Below are 18,176 nucleotides of genomic sequence, written 5' to 3'. Positions count from 1 at the left end.
TCATGGTGTCAGTGAAGAAAGATAATAGAAGTTACATCGTTAAACCCCAGATGTTTGCAAGGGAAAAGCCCTATAAATAGCGAGGTTTGTCTCTGCAAGTGCAGGTTAGCCTTCCCTTGTGCTGCTGACAAGTACTGGTTCTGGAGGAAATGCTGTGTGCTGTCATACACCTGCTCATGGTTTATTCATTAAGTGGGTAAGACGTTAAGGACTTCATCATACCATGCTAAAGTGAGCAACTGAGCTTTCTTTAACATCAGTGAAAGAGGGGTATTTCACTGGCTATTAAGTTTGGGGTTTTTTCCACAGGGGAGAGAGCTAAGCAAGTTTTCTGATGTTTGGCATCACAACATTTTGCTCATTGTAGGAGCAACTGCAATTCCACAGTGTAAAGGTGCTCAGTAAATAGTGTGGCCGCCTTCTCCCAGGTGGAGACTGGGCTGAAAGGTGAAATGATCTGCTCAGGTGCCTGTTCAGTGCGGTGCTGGAAACAGAATCTGGGGAGTCTCAGTTTCTAGTTTTCCTGTAAACTGTAAATGATGTACTGGATGTGGTGAGCCATGGTCTCTTTTGTGCAGGGGACTGCAATGGGGTGGAACAAATTCCCTTACTAGTTAATGTAAGCAGGCTGATTTAAATAATTTAAATTCAGTTGGGACAGAAAGGATTACTGCCCATCAACTGTACGTAGCAGCCATAAGCTGTGTGAGGCTCTGTATCTTTCATCGCGCCATTTTTGTGCTGTTAAATACATATGCTGCTGTAGTCCCCAGGAACTCAAACTAAAATGAGAATATATATGCCAGGTATTTCACAGAAAGACAAGAACCCTCCCCCTAATCCATGCTTCTGGAAGTAGGTGATAATGAATAGGGAATGGAAAGAGATGCAAAGATGCAAACCATGTAGGTAATGATTATTCTGGGTTTATAAAATGTGATTTATGTATATATTAAAAACTGTATGCACATTTATAGATACATACGTATACACGTGTATAAATTTAATTCAGTACTGAATCAAGAATCATAAGTGGTGTCTCCACAGAAGAGAAAATTGTGGTGGTGGTGACTGTAGATCAGGTGCATGAAGGCAGGAGGGAGGGCAGAAACCATGTAAAACGTTTCTCTTACATTAGCATACATTTCTTCTGGTGCGTTAGCACAATAGTTCCTGAGTTGGCTGTGCAAACGTGTTCAGCTTTTTGTTTGTAGCTGCTGCAAAAAGCTGAAAGCAAACCAGATAACTGTCTCTGAGTTACCACTTCCTAGTGATTTTTTCGTTCGTTCCTCCTACATGTTTGCTCCCCCTCTCAAATTGATCTGCTCAGAAAATTGTATCATGGTTGAATTCACATGGAACTACAAAGCCGGTCAAGAGGCTCGTAGTGTGGTCTGCGGGCAAGTAGGGGAAATTTTGCCTTAATCAATGTACAGTTCTCCATCCTGTGAAAGAAAATTAGCTGTGCAGATACAAAAGAAGGGCAAAGCAGCCACACACTGCAGTTCAGAAAACTTTCCATCATTTCTGCTGAATAGGGACCTAGTGTTGCTTTTTCTATAGAGCAACGCTCCATTTGTTTCAAGGAAGTTCTGAAATTGGAGACCAAGAGGAGTTAGGAGGGAGGCTCATTAGAGAAATTTTGTTGTAAGGAGCACTTCCCAAAACTAAACAGGCTGTTCAAAGGAAGTGCAAAAGTCTGCCCTCAGACTTGCATCTAAGTCTTGATTAAGATGTATGGTTCTCCCCCTGTGCGGGGATTTGTCCCGTGAATGGGAATGCCGCATTTGGAAGAGCAGAAGAGCTGAGTCAGGAGTCATTAGCTGCTGTATCTCCAGGAATCTCGTGTGGAGGGATAAAGGAGGGAGCAGTCAGGTCTTTGCTCTGTTCCTAGTGTCCAAATAATGCATTTTTCAAAACGTAGTGGACCAGGCTTTTCTAGGGGAGAGGAGTCAACACTGATCTCATGGGAGGGGAGGTACTCATATGAAATATTTCCATTCATTGTAAGATTTCTCCTCTTGTTGGTCATGGGGGGTTTTGTGCCCCACGGTGTGATCTGTGCCTGGCTTGCTCTCTGGGTCCTGCTTTTTTCCTTTTCATGTAAGTGGGACTGTTGGAGTATTAACTAAAACTGAGTTATTGAAAGCATCCTCATTGTTCTCGTGGTTTGGAAGGCCAATGTCTGTGAAGTTTTATAAAAAACAACTTGTGAACATGTTCTTGAGCCTGTGAGGATTCAGATTGAGGGTACCTCAGTGTCTGGATCCTGCAGGTCACACCCTAAATTCATCAAGGGACTCAGATCCACAAGAGACTGCATCTCTCTGATAGCTGAGAGGAGCAGGGGGATCCAAGAGCACTTTGGAGACAGGAGGTAAGGATGGCTCCTTGCAGGATGAGGCTGAGCTTGCATGTTCCTCACAAGTAACTGTAAAATAATTGCATGTCAGTGTTATTCCCACTGATCTGAGGATCCAAAACCAAAACCTGTGCTTTAAGGGAGATGAGTTATGTACCTGGCTACAAACCTTTTCAAGGGGAAAAATGGAAGACCAGAAAGCAGTGTATGTCGAGGCCAGTGATTTGTCTCAGATGTTGTAAGGCTATTTGCAGTTGGATGGGGCTTTGAGCAACCTGGTCTGTGGGAGGTGTCCCTGCCCAGGGCAGGGGGCTTGGAACTAGATGACCTTTAAGGTCCCTTCTAACTCAAACCATTATATGATTACAGCAACATGTGTTTGAGATCCAGTCTTTATAAAAACAAACAGTTCCTTCATCATTTTGTTTTTAAAATCAAGTTCCAAATGTCCTCACAGTCATGCTGTTGGGACTGCCAACGTGCTTCATGCTCTGAAGCTTCTCTGTAATTGGGAAATCTGCTAAGTCAGACCTCAACTAAAATCAGCCAATAAATATTACTACTGAAAATGATAACTTCCAAGTGCCTCTAAGCTAGGATGGAGTCAAACCAATGTTCTATCAATAAAGGGGTTTATAAGTACTGTTGATGTGAGCTGGCCAGACTTCTAGCTGTTGCATTTCTTTTTAAATGTGAGAACTACAAAGAGGAAACATCTGGACAATATAAAAAAGAAAAAAAAAGTGCTGTTGTATTGAAGCAATTCATTCCAATTCTGTCTAGTAAGTTTCTCTTTTTCCAAGTACAGCACTGAAGACTTCTTGGCTCATCCTTTTGTCTTTGTCTTTTTTCCTTTCTTTTCCCTTGAGCGACCTCTCCTGTTTTCTTTGCATCCCTCTTTCTGGGATGTACTGTACTATACAGAACTCATTTTACTCCCTAATCTCATAGTAGCTTGTGAGGAAGTACAGATAAATCCTTTCCAGACTTGAGCAAGTGCTATTAGGATACTCTTACCAACCCTGAACCAATAATGACAGAGAGATCAGCATACTTTGCTGTAAGCAGGACCAGTAGGACTTGACAGGTGGGTTTTTGTTTGTTTATCATGGGATCTATTAGTTCTTTGTGGGACACCAGCAGTCGTGTACGTTGAGCAGACAAGTAATGTGATTTCTGAGCTGTTCCTCTCTCTGCTCCCTGTTTGCTCAGGTCTAGGAAGGATTAAGAAGTCGCGGAGCTGTGCTGCATTCTCTCCTGGGCAGAATTAAAATTAGAAACTAGACTTCAGAGTTTCTGAATGGATTTTTTTTCAAGTGAAGGTTACATTAGTGATTTTCCTGCAGTCTGAGGGTTCTACCTAATTTGTTGAAAATTGAAGCAGTTTGTAGCAGCTCTGATGAAACCCTTTGGGACTTTGGCATCCACCAATATTAAGGTGGAGCAGTGCACGTATAAGTAGAAACCTCTCTATATTAAAGTGGCGTATTGCAGACTTTCAGAGGACATTGCTTCATTTAACACACACTGGGTTTGTGCCTCCTAAATAGCCTATTGTTTAAGAAGAAAAGCTTCAGTCTGTAATATCAGAGGGGGACGCTGGGGCTGTGGCTCGGTGTCACTGTATGATTTCCCACAGCAGCCGCCAGCGCCGGTGCTTGGTGCACATCCCTTGCCCTGGTGTTTGTGGAACTGTGCTGTGAAGCAGGCAGGGAGCTGACCCCGCTTAAAAAAATTATTTAAGCCTCATCAGTTTCTTGAGTACCGGTGAACAGTTTGTATCATGAAACCAGGACCTGGGGCAGAGAGAGGTTAAAACTTACCCAGTGTTCCTTATAGACTGGAAATAGAAACATGTCCCTCTAATTCCAGTACTGTACTCCGGTGCCAGACAATCTTTTTGCAATCTAAACTAGCATCTAGTTTTCGCTATTGCTGCCTATTATGTGCCCTGGTATAGTGTCTCTATTCTTTGTGCTACCCACTGCATCTTGTTTTTTTGCCATACCAATTAAGCAAGTCTAAATTGGTGTCCTGCTCATTCTCTTCCGTCTCTCCCCACTTCTGGCATTGCTTTCCGATCCCCTGCCCTGTGTGCTGGCACGGGCTTTGCTCCTTCTTGCAGTGAGGTGGTTCAGAAAGTTGACCTGGCAGAAAGCTCACAGTCTTCCTCCCTTGCAGTGAGAGGGAGGAATATATATATATATAATTTAGTTAGTTAGTTGTTTTTTTTTTTAAATGGTGGTTTAGCTCTCAGCACTAGCCGATGCTGGGTAAAACATGACGGATGTAGGCTTCTACCTCTGGCATGATTCTCCACTTGATCCATGATTAGGGCTTCTGTGCAATAAAATAAATAAAGAGAAGGTATTTGATGCTCCCTCTTTATGCTTTTTTTTGGCTCTTAGAAATAAAAATGAAATATTATAACACTCCCTTTCCTATGTTCAGCATGTCCGCTGACTTGCCATTTTGGAAGTAGAACCATTTCTATTTTTAGAGCTGAGCTTCCTGTTTGAGCTCTCTTTAACTTTGTCCTTTGCCTAACACAGTCAAACTCTTTAAAAAAATCTTAGTTAAACTGGAACAGTTTTGCTAAAAACAGTCTTGTTCATGTCCGGATATAAACAGCAGTAAATATGCTTTGAATGAATGTTATAATAAAAGTTAAATCTCTCAAAAGAATCTATTTCCATGACGTCAAAACATGAAAGTGAAATTGAACTGATGCGTTGATGTGGTCACGGTCATCTCAAAGCCTCTGCCTACAAGTGCATTTAAAAATGAGTTGTCCACATGGGATAATTAACCAGAACAGCTATTTTAGAATAACTCCCCATAGTCACACTGTTCTTCTGAAATAAGCATCCTCTGCTTTAGCTCATCCAAACGAGAAAAAAGCTGTCTTATTCTGGAGGGATAGCACCCAAAATCCTAAATATTTCATGGTACTTGTTATGGTTTAGTTTCATAATTTACCTTAGTCCAAAATGACCTTCAAGTGTAGCTATGCCTTTACTTAAAAATATATATTAATATCGCCATGTTCTGGAGGTCCGATGCAATCACAGCTATATACATCTTAAGATGTCCTCATTTAAAGTATGGCTACTAGATGTGTAGTGGTGTTGCCAGCCCATTGATGTGACACCTTTAAATACCAATCTAGACCAAAGGAGAGCTGCAGGACTGCTGATATAATGCATATGTTAATTGGTAACATGAATGGTAGCTGAAGGTCGTCTTCCATTTTCTAATTGCCAACTATCAGGAAATCAAGGCTATAATGTTTCTCCTTATGGGCTGATGATGAGATTTCAGGAGGCAGAGCAGGCGATCTAAGGGAAGAGGCAGTCTTTCCCTCCCGGTTCTGACTGTTCCACTCCTACTTGTGCCATGCTGGCTCTTGATCCTGTGGTCCTTCTCCTGGTCCAGCTTTGGTGCATGGCTAACCCCTCAGTGAGCGGACCCAGTTCACACTATCAGCAGAAAACTAGAAAAACAGACAAAGGAAAATATTTTCCTGATATCTTAGTCATCTGTTGCTTGCCCCAAAGTTGGAGAAGTGCCAGGGTCAAAGTGAGAGAAGGTCAGGGTTGCACAGCCAGGACAGGGGAGGTGAGACCTTCAAGGAGCAGGGAGCTTTTGAATCATCTCAGCCATCTCCCAAAATCTCTCCTTGACGACGAGGTGTGCTCCATCCCTCCGAGCTGGGTGCTGAGTTGCAGGCTGGGCTTTAGCACCTGTTGCCAGGTGCCCCGGGCACAGCTATGCTCTTCTTCCCACCATTAATGTTGCCGTGGAGCACATCACAACACATTATAGCTCAGAATTTACCATGTAAATAAGGCCATAAAAACCTACATTGCCCTTTCCTTGTTGGGGTGTGGTTCTGTGTCAGAGGCAGCTTCCCCTAAATATAAAAGGAGAATAGATCACACTGATCCAATCAACGCTTCTTTGTACTTGTCCTTAGGAAAATAAAGAACTCTGCTATTGCCAGATTAACATGTCACTTAACGAAATAATTTAATTTCTGTAGGACTCTCAGTATGCAAAGATGCTCTTGGTAGTGTAGAATATGTTACAAAATGCTATTAACATGAAATTATTTTTATAACATTTTTCCTGTATTTTATCTGTTACTGTTAAATATGTTTTATGTTCAGACATTTTAGGTCATGATCAATGGTCTTAAAATAGATTTGATAGAAAAATAAAAGATAAGATTTTGAACAAAATTATATCCCATCCCACTTTCCTGAAAACGTGTATTATTTTCCTTTCTGTAGTTGTTCTTTGTGTGCTAGCTCTGTCTTTTCAGCTACCTGGAGTATGTTTATACTATAGGTTAATGCATTTGGATACTGTATAAAAAATAAAAGTAAAATGTTTCTTTGCATATGGATTTTTTTTTTTCCATGTGGTTTTTCACTGGCTGAAGTTTCAAAGAATTGCTGAGAATTAGTTTATGTTTTGGGTAGATGTAAGGATACTAATTGATTCTATATAATGCCATTAAAACACACTATTTGCCCTGAGCCTCTTTCTTTAGTCTTGCTCTGTAGCATTAAGGCTTAAGAGTTTTTGCTGCCTTAAGCTCTTCCTGTGGCCATGCTCTAAATACCTTAGCTTTTGTTGCATGAAAAAAAGCCTAATAACATGGGTTATTGCAATTTGGCAGTTTTATACCAAATGATAAAGCTGCAGACACAGAAGAGGGGAAGGAGGGGGAAGGTGTGCGTCAGGTACACCTAGCTTTACATGTCCCTAAGGAGGAAACAATTTATCCCCACAGAAAAGGCTCCTGCTCTGCAGTCAGCGTGGCCTGAGCTGGGGGGCAGATACCTGGGCGAGGGGGTGTATAGGGAAAGGCAGAGCACAGCAAAGGGGGAGCTGCATGGCTTGGGTATCCTTGTTTGATGGTGGAAAATGTGCTGGGGAAAATGCTGGGTGAGAAAACCAACTGGGAGGCGTGTGGGAGAGATGTGTGCAAGTGTCCGAGCTGGACTCTGATTTCCCTTTGTTCTTCTGTGCCCTCTGCTGGATCTGGGAGTGATGGTATTGGTACACATCTCTCTTTAGTTAAGTTGTTCTTACCCTGGGTCTGAAATGCAGCGAATGTCACGAATAGCTCCACTCGAGCAAGGACTTTGTGCTCTGGTTTGCATCCCTCCCAGTTAGTATGGGGTATCGTAATAGTCTCCTGTGGGTAGCAGAAGAATACGTGCTTTCCATCTCCAGGAGCTCTGGGGGGATTAACCGGGATGCAAGTCAAAGCCTCGGTCTTTAGGTACAATTAACCCACTAGTGAAGCTAGCAGATTTCCTAAGGCTCTGCCAAAAATCCTGCTTTACAAACCAAGGATTTTTTTTCCCTGTAAGAAGCATAAAGATTAGGCAAGACCAGCAGGCTTTTCCCTCCGCATTTGAGGTTGGTTTCTGGTTGTAGACACCATACTGCACTGTGGGCACAGATCCTCAGTCGCAAAGGGTTAAAATAATTCCCCAAGCTAGCTTTATCCTCTTAATGGACAGGCTTGATAATCATTCTTACAGAATCCTCCTCTGTAGTGGTGCCCTAGGGAAGAAACAGCAGCTTAGAAAACATTGGTGTAATTTTCACCTCTGATTCACACCTCCTGTGCATTTCATGTGTTCTACTGCGTGGTTCATGTTTGCTTTGCTTATGGACCATCTCTTGCTTCCACTGCTCCTAATATCAATGCTAAATCCACGTCAGGGGAAAGGATGGGCTATTTTGAAGGCTGGAGTCTGGTGGCCCGGATGATGCAAGTCCGAAGCTGTTTCAGGGGAAGGCAGTGCTTCACCTTTTTAGAAATGGGAAATGGTAATTGTTGGACCCCAGAGGAGATTATTATACTCCCAGAATTTCCCATTCACTGTTCCCTCTTTGGCAAATCGTAGAATATTCTCTATGTGAAGCAAAGCATGGGTGCAAATTCTGCAGGGAAGATCAAGGAGAGCTTTGCTGAATGACTTCGGAGCTGGAGCCTGTCACTCCTGCAGTCTCTCTCTGGGGTGGACTTGGTAAAGCTGTGATTTGTGAGAGTGTTTGCTGATGCAGGGAAGATGCCTGTGTAACTTGCATTCATGAAGTGCAGTTCTCTTTCTGACTAGAGGACAATGTTTGCCTCCCTGTTGCTTTCAAAATATTTTTGCCAAGAAGCCCAGAACAGAGAGGAGCAAATCTCCAAACCAAACCAACTTGTACAGGGTGGGCAGTGCAAGGCAGGGGCTCTGCACAAGTCATTTTTCCTCCAGGTGTTCATTTTGATGTACAAAAAATAATGATATTGCAGCATATAGCAGTGTTACAGGATTTTATCTGTTAAAACCTTTACAGCATCTTGGTCACTAGGCCTCCAAATAAAGGGAACAGATATTATATATGCTATTCCCCCCCTTAATTTTACTGTGGATTTTAGTAATGTGTGGGCTGGAGTAACTTGAGTTTTTTTTTTTTTTAAGGTTTCAAATGAAGCATAGTTCTAAAGTAGCTCTTCCTGATTGATTTGATTTTCCAGCTTACCTCTCTGCAACTGATTCTTCCCTCTCCTTCTTGCTTTTGTCTGTTTCTCTTGTCAAAGATGGCGCTAGCTTGTTTCTTAGTTACTGTCTTTGTGATCCTTTGGGGATTCACTTGTGCTTGATGAGTAAGCAGCAGTAGAGGAGGAAGACGTTTCTTCTTTAGGCTGTAAAATCCCCTCCAGTGAACCCTAGCATCACCACTTTGCCTCTGAGTCACATCTGCTGCGGGAGAGGAAACAACGCCTCTTAATCCTGCGCTGTTCAGGCATTCTTCAGTCAAGAGTTATATTGGAAAAAAATCCTGGGAAGCCAAGGATGAGGTGGTGCATGGTGCACTGAATCTTCCCGTGTCAGCTGTAAGAGATGCTCTTTGCCAGCTAGGGATCCAGGTATACGCAGTGAGTGATGAGCTGAAAGCGAGGAACGTGGCCTGTGTGAGGGCAAGAGGCTGCCAGGGTCGCTGGGGTCCTGCTGGGACTCGCTGGGCTGCATCGGGCTTCATTGAGTGGGGTCCCTTCCTGGAGGACAGGGTGAGAGCATAGCAAGGGGATATCTAGGAAATGGATAACAGAAATGGTACATCAAGTGAAATGCATATCGGAAATGTTCAGAAATCCAGCCTGACCTGAGATCTCTCAGCCTGCCACCGCTTTTTGGAGCCTCTGTATGCTTCTTCCCCTTGTTCTTTACCTGTATCCCGTTCTGGATGATATTTTTTAACCTTCTCCTAGGGGCAGAAAATAGAAGAAAGCGCTGAGTCTTTTCAGGAAAGAAGAGGTGAAGTTGGCAGTAAGCCAGAACCACTAGGAAGTGGGCAGCGAGCACAAGGCTGTTAACCTGTAATTACATGTCTCAAATTTTGCGAGCGGTACTCCAGGAATCATTATGTATTGGCTTGTTTGATAGTACTGTGGTTTAAGAGAAAAACATCCCCTCAAATTACTTTTTAATTTGCAAGTCAAGAGACTATCAGTTCAAATCTTAGCTCTTCTGCCCGTAATTGATAATCATATACATTTAACAAACCTGCTATTGAACTGGGCCTCATATTTTTGATTCATCAGGTAACTGCTGATTTTTTTTTTTTTTTTTTTTTTTTTTTTCAGAAAGGATAATTGAGAGGCCGTACAAGGTTGCTTCCAGCAAAGCTGAGGTCAAAGCTAGACTATAATATGGCAGATCCCAGACTCTGTCATGCAGTCCTTCAAATATAATTTTTTGGTATCTGTGTACTTAACCCCTCTGAGCTGTAGACACTGCTTTAATCCCCAGGCGCTGGAAGTCAGAAATCAGGCGGCCTTTTATTCAGGGGCTGTTTAACAGGACTTCACCCCAGTTGCTAACCTCTTGAGTTGAAAAGAGACTTTTCCCCCTAGACAGTAAAGCTAACAGTTAAAAAAACTACAACAAAACACCCCAACTCAAAACTAGATTTTATGTATTTTGTTTCAAACATGCAAATACCAAATTTAAGGATTCTTGTGCTTTCACACACAAAACTAAACTTCCTCCCCATCCTGCCTCAAGGTGGCAACACAACGTACAATCCCCAGCTCAGACGAAGGATGAAATCCCGTTCACTGGCCCTGTAGTGAAGAGTTTGACTGACGGGCCAGTGGGACTATTCCAGATTTACACTGTATAAATTTTTCTTTTTGATTACAAAGCTTTATGGTCTTGAGTTCCTTTCCAGAATCATTATCGCATCTGTCACTGTCATTGCTATCAGCGGCTAAGGATGTTTCTAATGGAGTGATGCAATCCAAACTATCATTCTTGCTGAAATACTGCTCCCAAGCACACAATAGGCCAGGTGCTGTAATTATTAATAATTCCCTCTGATGGCATATATTGGCCGTCCATTTTGTTTTAATGCAATTTATTTTGAGTTATTTCTTCGGCAGCGAAAATGGGTTTGGAGTGATTTTTTGGAAGCATTGTGAGTTTGTTTGCTGGAATCCTTCTCTCCTGGAAATGAGGCATGTCTCTCATGGGTTCCCGTTCGCTCACACACAAATGAACTGCTAATTAGGATGATGAAATTGCTGGGAGAGGTGAAACCTTCCAGTTGGCCAAAGAGAAGATTGTGGATTAATCTGTGTAAAGCCGAAGGCTCGACTAAAACTGCTGTTCAACATTCTGGTGCTAATGAGACTTGTATGTCTGCCACTCGAGAAGCTGAAAGTATGTCCTGTAGTTTTTGTCGAGACATCCAAAGTGGGGGCTCACTCTTGTACAGCATTTAGTGCTTTTATCTCCACTGAGGATGACTGGAATTGAGAATGCTCAGCAATCTGTATAAGGTGTTCAGTGGTTTATAGCATCCGGTAATGCAAGGCAGTTTGCTCTTTACGGATAATTTTTGTACATGAGCAAAAGCATCTTGAGAGGCATATGGATGTTTAGAAAATCGCAGAGTATGATTTGGAGAGCTATTTGTCTTGCATGCCCCCTGCTACCATATTACATTGCTTCTTCATAGTTTTTATTGTACTTCTGCTCATGTCAATTCATGTAAAGGAGGAAACTCTCCATCTCTGAAGCAGAGAGACGCCAAGTGACTTGTTGAGTGTCACACTGGGCACAAAGTCCACTGCCAAGATAGTTCCCTGCTCACTGTTGAAGCTGCTTAGGACCCATGGAGGGACTGATGCTCGTCTGTCATCCTCTAACAACAGTTTCCCTGCAGTCATCGAGAATTTATACATATTTATACATAAAATAATATGTATATCATTTATATATATATTTAAAAAAATAAAGCAAAGGTAAATGTTTTGAGAGTGTCTCTGTGTGTTTGCAGGAAGCCGACGGATAGTGGACGTGATGGATGTGAACACGCAGAAAGGCGTTGAAATGAGCATGTCTCAATTTGTGAGATACTATGAGACACCAGAGGCCCAGCGTGAAAAACTCTACAATGTCATCAGCCTGGAGTTCAGTCACACTAAGCTGGAGAACATTGTCAAGCGTCCCAATGTGGTAAGGGATCCTGAAGTGATGGTGTTTATTTTCAGCTTCTTCCCAGTCACCAGTTGCTTTGTAAGAAATAAAACATGGAGTTTAAACAAAGTGATCCGAAGCACCTGCAACTCCTGTCTTTTTAGTGTTAGGATCTCATTTTTACCTGGGTAGACGTCTGGTAGCTCATTTTTACCTAGGTGGAAAGTTCCTTGACAGTGGAACTTAATTTATAGGAATTAGGTACCAGATGAGCTCTTAATCATGCAATTTGCATAGATACCCAATTCCTCTCAAATTATTTAGGGGAAATTCCATCCAAATTTAAATACCTGTCTATTGTTTTGCCTCCTCTAAGGAGGAGGAAATTTAAAGCTATTATCAGGATGTGGGAATTATTTCAGAATCAGGGCAGTAACCATCAATTTTGTTTTCATATACAACTGTGATATTCACGGAATTAGTACGATTCTACTGGCTGCATTATTTCCCTTTGCCTCTCTTCAAAGAGTGTGTTATCAACAGTACCTGGTGCCGATGGAGAAATAGATATGGGTCAGCCCCAATCTGCAAGAATTTCATGTGCTAATTGCCCTATTACGAAAATCCTCTGGGGATACAAACAGTTGAGTTGACTCACAGGAATAACACTCTTGGGTGGGCCAAGAGCAGGCAAGAGGCTAAGTGGGGTGCTAACCATGACTTATCTGTTCTTGCTGCACACAGTCACCAAGGCCTAGGATAAGTCTTGCAGTCCTTAATGACCCATAAATGGAGGTTCATTCATTCATTCATAAATGGAGGATGATTCTTTGAGCTGGGTCGGGGTGTACAGCCACACTGTGGCCAAACGCAGCACTACAGCCTGCCTTGTTGGACTTCCCAAGCCGACTGGTGTTTTCCATTGTTTTGAAAGCTGGCGCATGTGATCCGCTTGCATAACCAGAAGGGAGTGTTCTGGATAGCTAGCACAGGCTCCATCATAAGACAGACCGAAAAATGAGTCACAGGCTTGTCCTTGCTGTGGTTGTGATGGACAGATTGCAGTTTGTGCTCTGGCACCCAGCGCAAGAGCTGTGTTTCAACGTCCCTGAACAATCTTCAGTTTCCATCTCCTCCTCACCTTGCTGGCAGTATGTTTCCAATTGCTCAGTTGTCGCTGCTTTCTCCTGCCTACACTTCCTAAAAGTTTGGCTTTTGGACAAGAACTTTGGTGAATTTATACTCAAGTAGAACAATGAAGGAAATGCACAGTAGGCGATAACGTAATTACTCAAATCAGAATTTGTCCAGAACAATGGTGTTAATGTTCCTTGAAATGTAAGTTATTGGAATAGTATAATCTCTTTTATGTTTGTATTTTAATGTTCATAAATACAATTTCTAGGCTATCAGCTACAAAAATGCATTTGAAGACAGACAGCAGGTGATGCTGCAAGAGAAGGTGCTCACAGGTGCCCATAGGTCAGAATTTGCACCCAGTTAAACTGACTGCAAAACTCTCCTTGCTCTGGGTTGCAAAGGGCTGAGTTGTGGTGACGAAGTGCTGCACCTTAGAAGTCGGGTCCATAGGACTTTTGCTGAACAGCAGCTTCTTGCTGTCTGTGAGCATCTACTGGTCCGCTGCTGTCATTGTTAGGGTTTTAACCATCAGGAGTGTATCCTACCATGTGTTCAGTGATTAACAGTTGATTTTGGTGGGACTTTCAGGTGGACTTGGTTGACTGGGTGGATAATATGTGGCCCCAGCATTTGAAGGAGAGACAGACGGATGCTACCAATGCTATTTCAGAGATGAAATACCCTAAAGTGAAAAAGTAAGTTTGTTCAAGTCTTTACAAAACTTTAAAAAGCTCTACTCCTCCTTAATTAACTCCTTTTGAACTCTAAAGCTGGTAGGAAAGGAAATAATGATTTATTTATTTTTCATTGAGCCGGAAGTGGGGGGGGTGGCTGACCTGCTTGAGCTGTGCAATACCTACCAGCTTTTAAGGAGAACAATTTTGTATTTGAGAACTTTATGGATACTTCATGTTCTTAAAGCCTGTAGTTATAGTCTTTAAGAGAGGAATAGTCTGTTCTAAATACTAATATTTGGAAGTTCTCAACACATTTTATTCTAAATATTTTAAATTGAGAAATAATCTACAGGTTGCTGAATACAATCTTTAATTAAATCAATTTGAAAAGTGCATTTTTAATTTTCAGTTTGGATCAACTCTGTTTTGAAAATGGCAGACTGACCTTAAATAATAAATTCTCCAAAAGTGCTGCCCAAAGAAATCACTTCCCAGGATGCAGATATGTGATACAGTTCACACAGTATCGTCAAGGTACCTCTGTGGGCTGGGTTCAGATCCTTCCCAGGTTCTAAACTACTAATGGCTGTAAAGTTATTAGATGAGAGATGTTTTGATTCTATGATGTCGCTGCTCATGGCAGGGGAGTTTGGACTAGATGACCTTTAAAGGTCCCTTCCAACCCAACTGTTCTATGATTCTGTTTTGTGAAATTAACTTGAAGTCCATTTTTAATAGCTGTGTGTCTCCCCAAAAACTCTGTCACTGTCCTTCATGCCAGATCATTTTTGTGTTGACTTCTTCAACTTTCAAGATCAAATATTGTACTAACTATATAGGCTGTGTTTCCTGTTTCAGAGAACACACTCAGGGCAGGTTTGTCCTGCTTGTGCCAGTCTCGGTCTAGTTTTTGGGCAGGTTGTGATAGTATAACGTCAGCTCACTCTTTCTTCTGTTTGAATATCTTCCTTCAAGCTTTTTTTATGTGATGTTTGGAAAAGGAAACTAATTGTGCACTGTAAGTTTCATAGGAATTGGTACAAGTGAAATAGGTGTTGACCTGTATGGCTGACGAACACCATATAATCCTGGGAGCCTTTCACTGCTGTTTCTGTTTTAGAGGCATTTTCTATTGGTCAGACCTAATGGTGGTGGCATCCCAGGCTCTGCTGTTGAACCGACCTCTAGTGTTTTGCAAATCACTCAGAACTGTTTCAAAACTGTAATGTCTAAAATAGATTGGTACTAACATATACAAAGGAGTGCGCAGTCAGAAAGTGATATGCAGCGTTTACTCTCACTCTGTAAAAGATGAACATTTTAAAAGGTAAAGGTCTCCATAATAGAAGAGCCTCTGTGGCAGGCATCATGGGAAGCCTGGACCTACGACATGCTCAGCACCACTGACTTCAGTGGAAGCTAAAGATACTCTATCCTTCTGAAAAAAGTAAACTGCTTGTCAGAGTAACTAGATATGGAGTGCCAAATTTCACATATGCATTTGGAAATGTCCTAAGTGACTCGCCTAAGGTCGCTCAATAAGCCAGTGACGGGGCAGAAAATAGAACTCGGGCATTTTGCTTCCCAAGTGGTTAGTCTGTTAAATAACATTATGTATAATATGCCAGAGCTAAGAAACTGAATCATGATTTAGGGCTTCAGGATTCATGGATTGTACAAGGTAAGAAGTAAAGAAGACAGTCCCTTTCTTAGAGCAGGCACACTCCAGATGCTGAAAAAAATGCAGCAAGTAAACAAAGCAAGGCAGAGGTGGCTTAAAGGATAAGGTAGCAACATGACTAACAGAATTTAGTAGAAAAAGCAGAGTATATTCTTGCAGTTCACTACTTGCATCATGAAATGCCAGATGGTAGGTTTCAAAGAGGGATTTTAGAGAAGTAGCGATTCAACAGATTTTGACATGGAGTTTTTCCCATTTGTGGGGGATGGCCTGGTAGAAAGGAAGGAGATGCCTGATGAAGAAGCAGACACAAAGCCATTGAGGTTGCTGTCACTGGCAAAGTGAAGGTGGAGGTTGACAGCTTGATAAACTAGTAGATGTGATAGGTAGAGGGAAGCTAAATAGTGAAAGACTGTTAAGTGCTTGAAATGTGACAATAGAGTTTGATGTGGGGAAAAGGAGTTACCATGTGTGAGAGATAAAGACAAGGGTGCTGCGGCTGGAGTGATGAGGGTGAGGATGTTGCTAGTGAGCATCACCTAGCGTAAAGACTAAAGAAAGCTGATTTACAGCACTGTCGGCAGAAACCCCTCATCAGTCTGAAGAAACAACAAAAAGCAATAACAAACGCTGGTAGTCTAGGAGAACAAGAGAAGTTGTACTGGATCAGTACAAAGATCCGTGGTGCTCAGTAAACTGGCTGCTGTCATAGATGCTCTGGGAGGAGTGTAAGAACAGTTTGAGCATAAAATGATGCCGCCCCTTCAAATTGTCTTCTGAACTTCCACTGTCTGCAGTTCAGGCAGAGAATATCCTGAGGTGGAAGTGGTTTCTGTGTGCTTAGTGACTCTCAAGAGATTTCTCTTCCATGAACTTGTCCAGTTTAAATATGAACTTCTCAAGAGATTAGCTTTCTCCATCTTTGGAAATTCAGATGGAGCCTTTCCTGTATAGATACTTGTCCCAGCTATTGCTGGGAGTACCCAGAGGGTATGAGTCCTATTTAAAGAGATCATGTTCAATTGTGGAGCTAAATGTCAATGCTGTCCCTTGTTTCGTGCTACCCATTCTTTTATGTAAATCATCAATATGAATATGCTTTATTTTAATGACCGTGGTTGCTCAGAAATGGGATTGTTTCATTTCATTCTTGTTCTTAGCATTCTCATAATACTAAGAGTTTGCAGTATGCGATACCCACCATTAACGTGTTCCCTACAAACAAAAAGCACTCCAGTGAAAGCGTTGTGGTTTTGCAGACACAGATGGCATTACCAGACACAAATGTCTGTCTTGGCTCCTGCACGTCAAGTTCCGTGCTGGGAGTGAAGTTAGAGAACGCTCCATCTGCTGCGCTGCTTTGGTTACCAGGAGCACTACACGCACTGGAGACCGCCCTGGCTTTCACTTGGACTTGCACCATTAACTTTTTTAAAAAATTCTGGGTAATGAGGTTATTTTTCTGCCTATAAGTAACTGACTATTTACCTAATAGGTGCCTTAGAGGACTGAATTAAGTGGGGAAATGACTTATGTCAAAAATACGTAAAACTTTCCAAGTACTACCTCTTAAGCAGTAAGACAATATGAGAATTTAAGGGCATGGCTAGCTGAGATTGTAGTGTGACAAACTTCAAACTGATATAAGTTGGCATTGCCCCTGAAAAAACAGTCCCATGCCCACATCGTCCCATCTTCATTGCTAGAACATGCCGTTGTGCAGCTGCAGATTAAACTGGACTGGGGACTGGTCTGGCTGAAAACCGACTCAGAAATAAAGAAGAAAAATTGATTATGTTTCAGGCCATCCAAGCCACCACATGGCTGCATAAGTGCTTGCGCCAACCAAAAGGCAGTGTGGAAGAGTTGGGGGGGGAGGGGGGGATAAAAAAAATAGCAGATCATCAACAAACCCCTTCTGCAGCTCAGACGAGGTGCAGGGCCACAAAGCTCTGGGTGAGCACAGCAAGCAGCTCATTGCTACCGAGGAAGCCTGCTCCTGCCTCCCCTCTTACACGTCTCTGGGTGCAAGTTCCTGCAAAGGGCCTCACAAACATGGGAACCCGATTGAGGGAGGGCAGAGAGCTGTGTAACCAGGAGCCAGGGCAGGAGGAAAAGGCAGGGCTGTTGTAACATCAGCTTTAAGAGGCATGAGCTTGTTGTATGGCCTCAGATGTCTGCGGTACTGCAAATCCAGAAGGTAGGAAACTGACAAAAGGAAACTGAACTGGGCTCAGAACTGCTTCCTTTCATCAGGGTGCACCATAACCACTTTCAGGTAGCTCGAAACAAGCCCTGATTTAGTTCTGTCTTTAAATTCACCCAGAACTGAAGCAATCTGGATACAGGTGAGCCTGAACCAAACCAAACAATGCACTAATTTGGTGTCTCATTTATCAAAACAGGTAGCCCTGCTGAAATTATCCTCTCTGTTTATTAGCTTTTACGTTTGTAGCCTTGCAAGAGTATTTGCAAAGCAGTGGCAGTGAAATAGCAAGTGTGCCAGGACATGATGGCTATAGAAATAGTAACAGGAACTTTTTACGACTTGATAAAGTTTGTGCTATGGAGCAAATGAAAATGAAAGCCTCAGTCACTGTAACACCCTTTTGGCTTCAAAATTCTTCCTGTTACTTAAAATATCTAAGCAATGCTATAATAGGTCTTTATGTCGCTGTTATTCTTCAATTAAGGATGGGGTATCTTGTATGAAACATCTACGTATTGACAAAAGGATGCTGCTCTGTTACCATGTAGTCAGTCAGCCCTATTTTCCCCTCTCCTAAGCTATTATTCAGCCATCCATTCCTTTCTATTCATTC

The 18,176-nt window shown here is 42.3% G+C and overlaps 1 protein-coding gene across 9 annotated transcripts in view; it reads left to right on the top strand.

The window, feature by feature from the left end:
• KDM2B (lysine demethylase 2B) overlaps positions 1-18,176 on the top strand; it is a 124,479-nt gene that overhangs the window by 24,442 nt on the left and 81,861 nt on the right. For 8 of the 9 annotated variants that reach the window (XM_074606749.1, XM_074606752.1, XM_074606754.1 and 5 more), the window contains 2 exons: positions 11,717-11,895; positions 13,585-13,691. In XM_074606749.1, the coding sequence (XP_074462850.1) occupies positions 11,717-11,895; positions 13,585-13,691 (286 nt within the window). Of the gene's footprint in view, positions 1-11,716; positions 11,896-13,416; positions 13,479-13,584; positions 13,692-18,176 lie in introns of those variants that run through there. The other variant, XM_074606758.1, reaches the window with a different exon arrangement.

This window comes from Larus michahellis, chromosome 13, assembly GCF_964199755.1.
Source record: "Larus michahellis chromosome 13, bLarMic1.1, whole genome shotgun sequence".
NCBI lineage: Eukaryota > Metazoa > Chordata > Aves > Charadriiformes > Laridae > Larus > Larus michahellis.
This window is presented reverse-complemented; position numbering and strand designations above follow the sequence as displayed.